Genomic DNA, 14103 nt, shown 5'->3' with positions numbered 1-14103 from the left:
TAATAGATATACAATGCTGGAGGCATTGTTGTGATCAGGAAAAGGTTCAGGCAACTTTAAGAGAGATAACAAATTAGGAAAGAGCATTCATTTAAGAAATCTTTGTAGGGGAAGGGAAAGGAAGGGAAGGGAATATGCTCAGGCTTCCACTGAAGTGTGGAATTCGACAGCTGTCCAAAAGAACTACAGGCCTATAGTGGAGATGAGTGAATCACTGCTGAAGGGAATGGAATTGGCAATCTGCAAACAAGACATGATACCAAGGAAATGTGTCCATTCTCAGGTGCAAAGCAACAGGGTGTGAAAAACAGATTGACCTCATTAATCAAACCTAAAATGTAATAATGTGGATAATCCATCACCCAATGAATTCATTCAACATATGGTGCTTAATGGAACTATGTCTACATGGAGGAAGGTATACAGTGGGATAGTTAAGGGTTCTGTCTTCAGCCCAGTTCTATCTTTGGCTGCACCAATGGAAGTATAATATCAATATCATGGAAAGTTATTGTTCCTCTGCGTGCTGGTCAGGGGATATCATATCTGGTTTTGTTCTACACAAGAAGGGTGCTGAGAAAATGGGAAGAGTGTAAAGAAGAGCAATAATGATGATTAAGGCATAGAGGATGAATTCTATGAAGAATAGTAACAGAACCTAAAGAAGGGAAAGCTAAAGAGAAACATGACACAGTCTTTCATTACTAGAAGTCGTCAGGAAGAGGGCGTAAATTTATTCTTTATAGTGCCTAAAGGTAGGACAATAACTCCTATGTTGAAACTTAAATGAGATGCAAATTCAAAATAAGGAGTCGTTTCCTGAGCACTATTAAGCAATGAAATTTTTGGAGTTCTTAGTGCTCCATCACTGGAGGGTTTTTTTTAGGGCATGGTCTAAGGACATGTCCAAAGAAGGGATACCAAGGCAGTGAAAGGATTGGGAACTAAGTCTTACAAAGAAAGATGAAAAGACCTAGGCTTGTAGAAGTGAAGTCTGAAAGGAAACATGATGGCTGTCGTCACTGGTAGTCACATTGTAGAGGCTTAGTATTTATTCCCATTTGCTCCAGAGGATAAGAACTAATGAGATGAAACTTTAGGGATGTAGATATACATTATACAATTAAAAGAATATATTGTAGTATAAGCTGTCAGTCAGTGAAATAGGCTATACTACATGGAGCAGATGCTTCCCCTTCACTGGAGATTTTCAAACATAGGTTAGATAGATGACTTGTGACCAGAAGGTTGGTACCGTGTTTCTTACATAATAAGGCCGGGCCTTTTTTTTTTTTGACCCCCCAAAAAACGACTAGGCAGTCTTTTCGGGGGTGACTTAATTCCCCCCCCTTGCATCCTCGGGTGGGCAGGCGGTGACAGCTTGGATGTTCGGGAGACCTTCAACACCGTTGCTTTCCCTTCTCCCTTGCTGCCGCGGTGTTAGAGCAACGCCGCAGCGTTTGGCGCAGCCACGTGCGGCCAATCAGGGCTCCTCCCTGGCCGGGAAGCGAGCCACGGGTGTTTCCTGGCTCTGCCCAGCCCACATGGCTCGGCGCGGCCCTGGTGAGATGAGCAGAGGTTTTTAAATAATTCGCTTGCCTTCAAAGGCAAAGGGAAGGCGGCGACAGGAGCGCCTGAAGCTGTGCATACCAACAACAAAAGGCAAATCCTCAAGGTGGGCTGGAGGGAGGTGGCTGCGTACCCCCGGCCTGCTTCAATGCAAGGTCCTGACCTTGCCCAATTGCAGCATCCTGCTGTTGCCGCCGCGTCCTTTTCGCCGCCTCCCTCTCCGACTGCGAAACTCGCATGCTTCGCCAAATGCTCCGAGCGAGGCGAGCTCTTTCATACACACACACAGAGAGAGAAAGATGCCGGCGTGCTCCGAGAGGCTGGCTCTTTTCTCTAGCCGAGGCTGACGTCTGACTGAATCTCTATCCTGCTCCTTTATCCTCATGACAGGGTCGGCAGCGACGCTCTCTGGTGCGGCCACCTCAGCTTGCCAGCCTTGCCCCGCTATGAGACGATACTGTGACAGCCGCCGCTGCAGCTCCCTTCTCTTTCCTCGCCTCTCCTCCCTTTGCCGGCAGGAGCGTGCACGCCTGCTGCCACTGCCGCCACTCTTGAGGCCGGCTGGGGTGGGCAGGCGGGAAAGCAAGCAAGGCGGCTGCGCTATCTTCTTTTTCCCTCAGCGAAGCGCCGCTTGCCGCCACCACCGCCACCTGCGATGGATGAGGAGGCGGAGCGCCTGAAATGTTCCACCGCTCGCTCCGAGCAAAGCGCGAGCACTGAGTCTCCGATATGAAGTGCCCCAACAACGCAGGCAGCACCATATCCAGGCATGCAACAAAGTACTTCCTAATGGCAAGCCCCCCACATTCCACCCCCATTTTGCATGTTTAAAAGGGCCTTAATTTGGGGAGGGGCTTAATTTGATTTTATGCCAATAAATCATGCTGGGGCTTCCTATTGGTGGAGGCCGTATTGTTGGAGAAACACGGTAGTTCAAGACTTAAGTATCATATGACAGAGTAAATTTCTATTACTTGCCCCAGCTCCTGCCAATCTAGCAGTTCAAAAGCATGCAAATGTGAGTAGATAAATAGGTACCACTTCAGTAGGAAGATAACAGGCCAAAACAGCGCTTTTGGCTATAGTCATGCCGGCTACATGACGCAGAAGCATCTTCAACAATGCTGGTGCTTCAGCTGTGAATCGGAGATAAGCAATTGCCCCCTAGATTAAGACACAACTGGCAGGGGAAACTTTACCATTAGAAAATCTTGCAGTGTAGGGGATTGGCCTTGACGACCTGTTTGGTTCCTTCCATCATCCTCTATGATTCAATAATTCCTGCTTAGGCAGGGAATTGGATCAAAAGATGTCAGAGATTATTCCTGATATTATGTTATAAAATACCCAGACATGACATGGTTGAATATTCAGTTTATTATTTCAAAAGATACCATCCACTTTAATAAAAATATGGTAACTATTCACCAATAGAAATATTTCATAAAAACAAAGTCCATGTATATTTTGTCATGGTGTGTTTTAGTAGAAAATGAAATTATGTGTAGTTCCAGATAAACTATGGTTGACCATTTTGGTCTCTCCCAGTTCCCACCCATGATCTGTTCTATAGTAATGATTAAAAAAAATTCTTTCATTCAATCATGTCTGATTCTTGGATACTGCCTGGACAAGGTTCTGCAGTTTTCTTGACAAGTTTTCCATTCCTACAACTGAGATAAAGTGACTGGTCCAAGACCCACCTTCTAGTCCCACCTCAGGCACAAAGCCAGCTCGGGGACCCTGGGCTAGTCATCCCTAGGAACCAGGCAGTGACAAATCACTTCAGAAAAACCTTGTCAAGAAAACTGCAGGGACTTTTCTGGGCAGTTTCAGAAAATTTGATATAATTGAATGAGGAAAATAGGAAAAAAACAGGCAGTAATAAGAAGGAAGAGGCGGAAAAGAAAGAAAAAGTTAGCTGGAATACTTTTGAGCTTGTTTTGGAATTACAACACCCAGAAATTCTAATCAACGTGGCCAGAAGTTAGCTAACTACATTGACCTATACAAGCCACATGATCTCAGACTACATAAACATTTATGGATCTGTGTGTCAGGTGACCCCATGAGATTCAAGGGGCCAACTGTGAAAAAGCATTGCCTTTTAAAAATTAGCAAGCTAAGGAAAATGCAAATGAAAAGGAATAAAGCTTTTTAAAATGGGTTTTTAAAAAAGCACTTCTCCAAAGTTCCCTCCACTCTATTGTACAGTATCTCCTTTATCCACCGAAGGGGGAGGGTAAATAGAGAGAATGACTGACACTATAAAATGCTCCCTCAAGTGGAGATTGTAGGAGTTCCATGTTAATTTATGGTAGTAAAAAAAAGTGTGCAGCACACTTCTGACTAGTAAATTGTATTAAAACACAAAGCTTTTCGCAAACTACACCTTACACTTCATCAACACATCTGATGCAATTGGTTAGTTGGAAAAGGTGCTACAGACTAACATTTTGTCCTCAAGTGAAGGAGTCCTATGCACAAAGTTTCACTGACCAGAACAGAACAGACTAACAGTTGGAAGGGACCTTGGAGGTCTTCTAGTCCAACCCCCCTGCTCAGGCAGAAACGCTACACTATTTCAGACAAGTGGTTGTCCAATCTTTTCTTTAAAACTTCCAGTGTTGGAGCATCACAACTTCTGGAGGCAACTTGTTCCACCGATTAATTGTTCCAACTGTCAGGAAATTCCTCCTTAGTTGCTTCTCTCCTTTATTAGTTTCCACCCATTGCTTCCATTAAATCCATTGGGAACAGATGGTCTTCACGCAACAAATCACCTGGCAGGGAGGGAGGCTTCATACTGTTTTGAGATTATAATAATATAATAATCTGTCCCTTCAAGTCAGTTTTGATTGTAAATCACATTTAGGAAGCTTTGAATGCCAGAGAAAACTGCTTCTGTCTCTTTAAGCTAAGGATCAGATGAAAGAATATATGTACATATATTCTTTCGGATGTGGGGACCCCAGGAAGAGTCATATGTGGAGATAGGACCAATGTGGGTGGTAACTGAATGGCAGACGAGGCCTGAGGGGAGTGAGGAAGAGCATAGTGGAAATAGGACCTAGGTGTGGATATAAAGGATATGAGAGTGAGGAATATGAATTCGGAAAAGCATTTCTCGTCTTCATTTCTTTGCCTTAAAACATACAATTAAACAGCTTTTATTCCTTTTGCTTTCCTGCTGTAATAGGGGATTTGCAATACAGTTGCCAATACTTGATAGCATTGTGAGGGACCTGCTGTGGGAAATGGGGGAAACGCAGGGTGGATGAAGCAAGGCAACTTGCCAGTCAGAAACCACTGTGCCAGGATGATGAATGCTAGAATAGCTTGCTTACAAGAAAACCCAAAACCACATAGCTACAACACGAAACTAGCTTTGCAAGAAACCTGTGACATGAAGTAGGCAACAGGTGGCATGACATTTAGCTATTTTGATAGCAAAAGTTGGGGGGGGGATTGTAATCTAGGTAACCAATCAATTATTACATGTTATGCATGCATTATTAGGGCGAGGGCAAAGGGGTGAGTGTAATTCACTTCTGACTAAAAAAAAAAATTGCTGTACAACTGTAATCAGGGCCATGGCAGCTTTCAAAGCCAGGGTCCTTATATCTCGGAAGCAAAATAAAAGTATATCCTTGTTTCAACCCTTGTGTTTGGTGATTCATTGGCTTCGATACCGAGCTAAGGCCCAGTTTTGAGGACAACATAAAGATTTAAAATCTGTGCTTCTCGCAGCGCCCGCAAGGCCCCACTCTTTTGCGCCACGACTTTGCTTTCCAAAAGATTGGCAACGCCCCCCCGCCCCCATCCCCCCCCCGTCTGCCCAGAGGTTCGTGAGGTTGGGGCGGGGCGACCTGACGGTGTTGCGGAAGCAGGTACCGACCGAAAGCTTTTTGCGGCATGGTGGACGTTTTCAAGCCTCGGCTGACTACAGGTGCGAGGGCTCCGAGAGACCGTTACCCGCGCGGGTGAGGGGAAGCTCCTGGGGCGCCGTGCCCGTAATGAGCGGCCCGTTAGCCTTGGGAGCCACCCAGCCTTCGCTTCCGGGCGCTGCTGTGCCCAGAATTCCAGGCTTCCATGCGCGAGAGTTGTAGAACTGCGGGCCGCGGCCGTTCGGAGATGTCCGGAAGGCGAGCGGTCTTGTTGCCGCTGCTCGTGACCGGGGCCTTACTCGCCGTGCTGCTAGAGCCCAGCCGGTGCCAGGAGCCTGAAACTCCGGATTGGAGGATGACATTGAAGACGATCAGAAACGGCGTTCATAGGATCGATACTTACCTAAACGCTGCTCTGGATCTCCTGGGAGGAGAAGATGGACTCTGTCAGTATAAATGCAGTGATGGTAATAATCATACTATATTAGAAAAAAGAAAAGGTGTATGTATGTTTGACTATTCGTTGTAAAGCCAAACATGTTTAATGAATTTAATTTTTTTTCCTATTCAAAGGTATGTTGAGAGAATGTCATAAAAAAATAAATAACAAGGAAAACATATGAATTGTTTTTGCTAAGGTCAGGCAAATCTGAGGTTCCAGCCAGCTTTATAACAGAGGAAAAAACAGGTTATAAATATATTATAGTTATTCAAATCACACAATGCGTACAGGTTGCAGAGGACAGATGTAAACATTAATGATGATAAACTGGAGATTGAACAGCATATTCCTATATTTGACAGAAATAGTTGTACTAAATTTAGTGGAACTTAATCTCAGGTAAATTTTATAGGATTGAAGTCTCATATTTGTACTCTCAAGAGGTGCCTAAAATATTTGTTTAAAATACTAGCAATAACATTATTTTGGTTCCTTACTCCATACAATATAGTTATTGTTATATTTTATCATGATCTCGAGCATATTCGGTTCATGTTATTTTGTGAAAATGCCAAGGATTATATTGCAGAAGGCAGAAGAGGTTACGTCAATTCTGCTAAACGGATTAGAAAATTTGGAAATGGATGTGAAACATAATCCCTTCTTCTTTCAACAGTACTTAAAAGGCTAGGTTAACTCACTGAAATCCAGTTTATTTATTGCTTTAATTCTTTGAATTTATTGTGATTTCACAACCTTAATCTTATGCCCATATCATTAGGGGAAGCTTGGCAAGTGGTTAGAGATAAACCTCTGCATAGTAAGTTTAAAGTAAATTAATGGAACTTTATTAACATGGCCAAACTAAGTAGCTATCAAAAACAACAACAACAACCCCTGACTGGCATTTTGATTTCATAATGGGTATCCAGTACAGCACTTCAAAACAATTAACAGGCGATAACTCCAAAGACATTAGTGATCTATTTGTTCACAATTTGAGAATTGCATTGCAGTTTTATATTCATTCACTTGGTAAGTTCACTCAATTCAAGGGGCATGATTTCTGAATAGACGTGTATAGTACTGTGAGATTAAGTTGTTTAGCGTGTCATTTTTGTACCATTAAAATAAGACTATTACTGTGTTAAATTCAGACAATAGATGGAAAAGTGGTATGTATGTGGAACTGGGACTTGGTTCAAATCCAGGCTCAGTGGAAATTCAGGAAATGACCTGGTAGCTGCATTTCATCTCATCCCAAGTACTTCACCAGGTCATTGTTAAGAGGAAAAGTTTGGAGGAGAAAGTGCTATGTACAATACCTTAAGTCCCTGAAAGTTGTGATATGTAACCAATGAATAAATGTTTATATATCTATAATAATAGATTAATAATTTATTAGCTTTGCCTTGAATGAGTCTGGAAAAATCAGAAACATTTTACATATTCTAATCTAAGCACTTAATGTTTTACAGGATACAAACCTTTACCTCGCTATGACTATAAGCCTTCACCACCCAATGGATGTGGTTCTCCACTCTTTGGAGTTCATGTAAGTTACTAACGCGTGCAGAATAGTCTATGTATGAATTGATCATTTCACAGAACCCATGAGGGGACTTAGTCCAAACACACATTTTGGATGTTTAGACCTATGCACAGAACAAAATGAATTTGTTTTTTTCTAGGTAGAAGTGGCAGTTGAGAGTACAGGAAAAGTCAAAGGTACTAGCAGCTGAAGTGAGGAGGGAAGGCAGTGGGGTGGCTGAGGAAATGGGGTATGCCATTCTGGGACTTCAGCAATGGCAGAGTGGGAGGGAAGGAACTGGGAAGATGTGGATGAGTGATGACAAGTGCTGTTATGTGGAGAACAGAAGAGAAGGGCGAAAGCGTAGCAGCCTTGTCCTACACATCCTATTTAATTTTATTTCATCCAGACACTGAATAATCATAGCTTCCCAAGTCTTGGTTCTCCTGAACTGTGGCTTACCCAGAGTGGTTCAGCAGAATTGTGGAATATAATTTTTTTGCAGGTTCCATTTTGCCCACACCGCTAGCGTCTAATTAAAGAGTGGCTCCTGAATGTATGTTTTGAAGAAAGCGGCAGTGCTAAAACAACGTATATCTGAGTTAAATGTCAATAAGTGCATTTTTACAGTATAGAGAGTAAGTTATATTTTTTCTTGGCATCCAAGTATTTAATTTTTGCAGTGTTTAGAAAACTAATGATCAGCCTCTTGTTACCAATTTTCACAACTTGAGAACAACCAGATTCTCTTTGTATGACTCATTTACCCAAAGTTTTCTGAGTTGAACAGCACATCAAATCATAAACGATGAATCTTGTTATCTCTTAGTCTAATATTTCTTGGTGTCTTATGAAAATATTCTTGATCTACAATGCCATAATAAATTTTTTAAGCTCTGAATTAAAACTCTTTTCTACTTTTGATAATAGAGTTGAAGCACCAGAAAATAACTTATAGGGATAATATGTAAATCAATGAGGTATAATAGAGAAAATCAATGTAATTCTGTTACAGTACAATTTATGGAGGCTCATCAGTGAAAGTTTAAAAGATCAATTTGAGGTGGGGTGGGTTTTACTCTTGAGTGCACTTTGAACTAGACAACATTATGCAAACTATTTCATAATGCATAATTTGTATTCTATCACTTCCATAATGACTTTGCATCATTTGCATAATGGTATCTTTACACAAATGATATAAATTCAGTGAGAATTTTGAACTTTGTGTATGAAGTCCATTGCTAAATCAAACTTTCATTTTTCTGTGGTATAGTTGCTCTGATAAATCTATTAAGATTTCATCCAACTTTGATGATTTTTAAGATTTTCATTTCTTATTCACTTGGTTTTGTTACTAAAAAAATTTAAGGCCCTCACAATATGATTTTCCCAACCAGCTGGGAAATCTATTATCAATATTTGGCATCAGATTGAAAAGTATCAATAATATAATTTCCTGCTAATGGAAGAGACCAAAGAAATTGGGAGTGGAAAGGTTTAAATCAAGTTAGTGTATTTTAACCTGCCAACCCTTTTCCTATCTCTTCAAATAAGCACAAAAGCCTGAAAAACATACCAGTTGTTTGACGTCATTGCACTATTGTCACTTCCTTGTAGTTCCAACTTTCAAAAAGTACAGTTAAAAAGTGTCCTCCCCCGCTTGTCATCATATTGCTGCCTTCTCCTCAAGAAACAATTTACTTATTGTTTGGAGGAGGTTTTCTTATTCTTTGATCAATGCATTGCAGCATTCCTATCACCTTTCATCCATTCTTGGGGCTCCTTCAATTTCTTAATTTATGGGCTTGAAGCATTTAACTCTCAAGATGCTAATCACTGGAACTTGTTTTTCAGTTTGACATTGGCATTCCTTCAATGACAAAATGCTGCAATCAACATGACAGATGTTACGATACCTGTGGTAACAAAAAACATGATTGTGATGAGCAGTTTCAATATTGCTTTTCAAAGATCTGCAGAGATGTACAGAAGACATTAGGAATAGCTGAGTCTGTACAAGGTAAGCCACTCTTGAGAAATACAGTGTGACAGAGATTTACCAAGGTTGTATAATCTGAGCCCAACTAAACAGAAATTTAAACCAGAAGATCAGGTTAACGTGATTGCATTATCTACAATTTGGTCTTTCTACATGTTCAGATGGATAAGTATATACTTTTGCTAGTTATTTAAAGGAAATCATGTTTAAATAAAGTACATAGCAGAATCCCCCATTAGGTTTTGCTTAAAACTTCAGATTAAGTCATCCACTTAGTTTTCAGGATTAAATTACTTGCAGGCTAATCTAATTGTTTCTCCATCTATTTTTTTTTCTCTTTACTTCCTTTAAATGTGGGTTTAAAACATGTTCTGCAAGGAAGAGAATGAAGAGAGAATAAAAATGTCCAAGTTTTGCTAGTTAAAAAATCATTGTGTAGCTTAATAAACATATTTGTGATAATTTATTGGTATTGTAGGAGTAATTAAATTATACTTGCAGTTGTGCCTACAAATATGCATTAATATTATTGTGATTAATATTTAATACTTACTGTTTTGATTTGTTGATTATGTAGAAATGTTTCAGCTGGGGAAGTAAGGGAAATTAGCTATTTGCAGCGCTTTTCAGATTGTATGTCTATACTCTTGAATTATTAATTTCTCCTATTTTAGCTATCTGGATGAAGTTTACCAAGAAAACTGTAATACAAGATCATATTGCATTTTTACACTAATGTAGAAGACGTACATTAGTTAGCTGCTCCAAAATAATTCCCAATGTCATTAGCAATAAAATAATACTATATACAATATATGACTAGCAAGCTTCTTTAAACACCACAGTTCTAATTCCAAGACTTTGCAGGTTAATTTCTGCAACTTCAGTTTGGTTAAATAACATAACATTAATTGTGATTTGAGTCACCCATTGCCCAAAGATATGATTGTACTGTGGTTTGTTTATCTTTTCTCCTCAAGCAGGTAATGACAGCTTTTCTTTATTGTTCTATTAAAGATATTTCCCTATCTTGCAGCTTGTGAATCTACAGTACAACTAGTGTTTGATGCAGTCATACATCTCGGATGCAAGCCATACCTGGACAGTCAGAGAGCTGCATGTATGTGCCAGTATGAAGCTAACAGAGACCTGTAACAAGATTTTTCTGACATGATAGAGCCCTTTATTGTTACAAAGCTGTCCTAAGGATACAGTGAACATGCAAATAGACTGTCTACTTGCCAGAAGACATTAATCTGTATATTTTTATGTAGCACTTCTTTCATCAGCATTCTTAAACTTATAAGGATCTGGGGCACCTCTTTTAGAGATGAAAAGGATATTTTGGCAACTGCCTTAAGTAGATAGGATTGTCAATGAATTCTGCTCTAAACTGAAGGTCCTGAAGACGGCATGGGATAAAGTTTTTTTTAAAAAAGGTCAATCCTTGGGGTCACAATGAATCAATATCTCTTTTGATTTTTCTTATAGAAGAAAAGTACCCACAAAGGCAAAAACCAAATATCTGAAAGACTTTAAAAATATGACTGTCAACATTCAGTTATTTGTATATTGACATTGTATGATGTATGTAATATTTGTCCCTACCACAAAATAGCTGTTTTCCAAGTTGTCCAAGGGTATTGTAATTCTGTGAAAACAATGTATAGTTTGTTAACTATTTAAAAAATGTTCATTGAAGAGAAATATCCTATCATGAATTGAAAAAGGAAAAAATGGTTGATACAAAGATATTTGTCCATTATTGTGTATGCTGTTTAAATATTACATCCCTTTTATTCTGGAATATCTCAAAATTTAATTTTAGGACTAATTTAATCATTCTTTCTTATGGCTAGGAATCACCTTAACTGTGCAAGGATTCTTTCATGGGTTTTCATAATTTCATTCTTTTTTTACATCACAGTTTTATAGTTCTCATTCTCAATGTTTCTATGAATAATCTCTACTGAAGAAAATTCTGCCTCAGGTATAAAAAACTATAAAATCTGCTGAATTACTTGGTATTACTTGAAAAGTGGTTTTTGATGCCATTTCTTCTAGTGCCTTTATTAATGAAATTGACATTTTAAAAGTTGTGAAATAAAATTATCTGCTTAGAAAGGGAAAAAATTAAACATGCTAAATTGAATACCTGTCGTGTATTTTTTCCATCAACAAAATTTAAGAAAATGACTACTAGAAGAACTTATATAAAGGCTGCCCTAATCATTCATGACTCTGGGTGGCTTACAAAATGCATGGGGAGGGGGCAATTAAAAGCAAATAAGCCTTTTTTGCTAAAAAGGAAAGTCCACCAAAAAGCGAATAACCACTCAAAAGACTCTTCACTTTCAACTGGTAATTTGCATATTCGATAATCATAGTTCAGTGGCTAATTAAAATATGTGAATGCGCTTGAAAGCTATTTGTAGCTTTCTGATTTTAACAAAAGTAACAAAATGTACAAATAATTACTTTATCACTCAGTTTTAGCCTATTTTTCTTTTTTAGTTTCATAGCAAACTGTGAGATTGGTCAGTCAAGAAGATCCTTAATGGCAAAGATTTCTGTCCAAGCAGGAATTAATTCACATTATTAAATCTTTGTTAAATCTAATTTATAAAGTACTTACACTAATCAATATGGAATACTTTATACAGGTAATCCTTGACTTACAACAGTTCATTTAGTGACCAAAGTTACAACAGCACTGAAAAAAGTGACATGACCTTTTTTCACTGTTACGACCTTTGCAGCATCCTCAGGGTCATGTGATCAAAATTCAGAGGTTTAGCAACTGGTTCATACTTAGGGCCATTGCTGTGTCCCAAAGTCATGTGATCACTTTTTGTAACCTCTTGACAAGCAAAGTCAATGGGGAAGCCAGATTCACTTACCCACCAAGTTACTAACTTACCAACTGCAGTGATTCACTTAACAACTTTGGCAAGGAAATGGAGCAAAACTCACTTAACAACAGAAATTTGGGGCTCAATTGTGATTGTAAGTCGAGGACTACCTGTATTGTATAAAAACTGTCCTGCCCTAAAAAAAAAAACCCAGCTACATGTCTCATTCATAAAGAAGACATAGGACTGGGCTCCATAACATGGGACCGTCCTATCTGATGCATCACCAGTTACCATCAGCCCATCCCATTAGATCTGGCAGAGAAGACATACTGTGGGAACATCAGCCAGGAACATAACATTTCGGAGCAGAAGAGACATCTCTGCCATGGTGCTGGCTTTATTTATCCTCTCCCACCCTCTTCTCAAAATTAGATTAGCCTTTGATATCCTGGAACATGCTCAAAACCTGGTTATGTTATCAGAGCTGGGAACTAGAGCCTTCCTTGCAAGGGTCCATTGCTGAGGTGGCTATTCATATTCTTTCTTTGTCTAGGGCAGAGGACTCCAAAATTGGCAAGTTTAAGCATTGTGGACTTCAACTCCCAGAATTCCTGAGCTAACATGACTGGAGGAGGGATTCTGGGAGTTGAAGTCCACAAGTCTTAAAGTTGCCAAGTTTAGGGACCCCTGGTCTATGGTTTGTATATCTGTTTTAATAATATTTTTAATGTAGATTTTTATATGTTTTTAAATCTATTCTTTAACCAATTATTGTGTGCCTCCCAGAGTCCTTTTTTAAGGGACTCTCTATTTGTATAGGATACAAATTTGATTAATAAATAAGTGTAATAAATGTTAAGGGTCTTAATATGTATAGTTACATACCTAAATAGAATGTTATCATTACTGGTTTCATATGTCAAGTAAAAAAAATACCACTGTGCCTTGAGAATAATATCTGTTTTACCCCAACTGGATGAAATTTAATATTCATTTGACTTTTGTGGAGTGTAAGATACAGAAGACAGTTCATGATCCAGTCGCAGGGGTCTTCAAACTTAACAGCTTTAAGACTTGTGGACTTCAACTCCCAGAATTCCTCCTCCAGTCATGTTAGCTCAGTTTGCCAAGTTTGAAGACCCTTGATCCAGTGGCTTGAAAGGTTCCTGTCTCCAACACATTTCTGAAATGCTTTCTTGGTCTCTAGGAAGTTCTTAAAACACTTGGCAAAACTTTTGCAGAATATTTTGATATGAAATTCAGAAGTGTCTTTTCAGCTTTATTGATGGGCCTTGTAAACTCAATGTGATTCCTACATCATATGCTTGTGGTTGTATTTAGAATCATTAGTTGTGATCTTTAGTAGTAATCATTCAGGGAAGTTTTCCTGACACACAATTTAAAAATTTCTAGCTCAGTACATGCCACTGTTTTTCAGGTGTCTTCAAAATCCCCTCTGATTAACTTGGGAATCTGTAGTTGTATATTAATTATAACTCTACTAACATGAAAATATTTGCACTGTGTTTTTGATACAGCTCATAGAGATAAAATGGATCCATAGCAAAAGTATGTTAATATGGGGATTCTGCTTTATAGATTAAATAAAGATGTTTGACAAAAGATATTTTGATGGTTTTAGCAAGCACTTTTTTTAAAAAAAAAAATCTAGACTTTTAGATATGTAATTGCCGTAGAATTTGAACAGCATTTTGGCTTGCCACCAACTTTCCTTGTAAAATGACTCAAACCCAGGAATTTGTATGGATTATCTTGTTGTAGGTCCAAAGTACAGTATGAATAATCTGTGAAGCACA

At 39.0% G+C, this 14103-nt stretch overlaps 1 protein-coding gene across 1 annotated transcript; it reads left to right on the top strand.

Annotated features, from left to right (window-relative positions):
* The first annotated feature begins 5465 nt into the window (after positions 1-5465).
* PLA2G12A (phospholipase A2 group XIIA) lies at positions 5466-11583 on the top strand. The gene is made up of 4 exons (XM_026668687.2): positions 5466-5923; positions 7377-7453; positions 9287-9452; positions 10468-11583. Exons 1-4 carry the CDS (start codon positions 5662-5664, stop codon positions 10584-10586), a joined length of 624 nt encoding a protein of 207 aa, XP_026524472.1. The 5' UTR covers positions 5466-5661; the 3' UTR covers positions 10587-11583.
* Positions 11584-14103: the final 2520 nt, after the last annotated feature.

This window comes from Notechis scutatus, chromosome 4 (genome assembly GCF_049901735.1).
Source record: "Notechis scutatus isolate UNSWTSFEM ecotype Mainland chromosome 4, rNotScu1.2, whole genome shotgun sequence".
Taxonomy (NCBI): Eukaryota; Metazoa; Chordata; class Lepidosauria; order Squamata; family Elapidae; genus Notechis; species Notechis scutatus.
The sequence above is the reverse complement of the archived record's forward strand: the minus strand, read 5'-3'. Positions and strand labels throughout refer to the sequence as shown.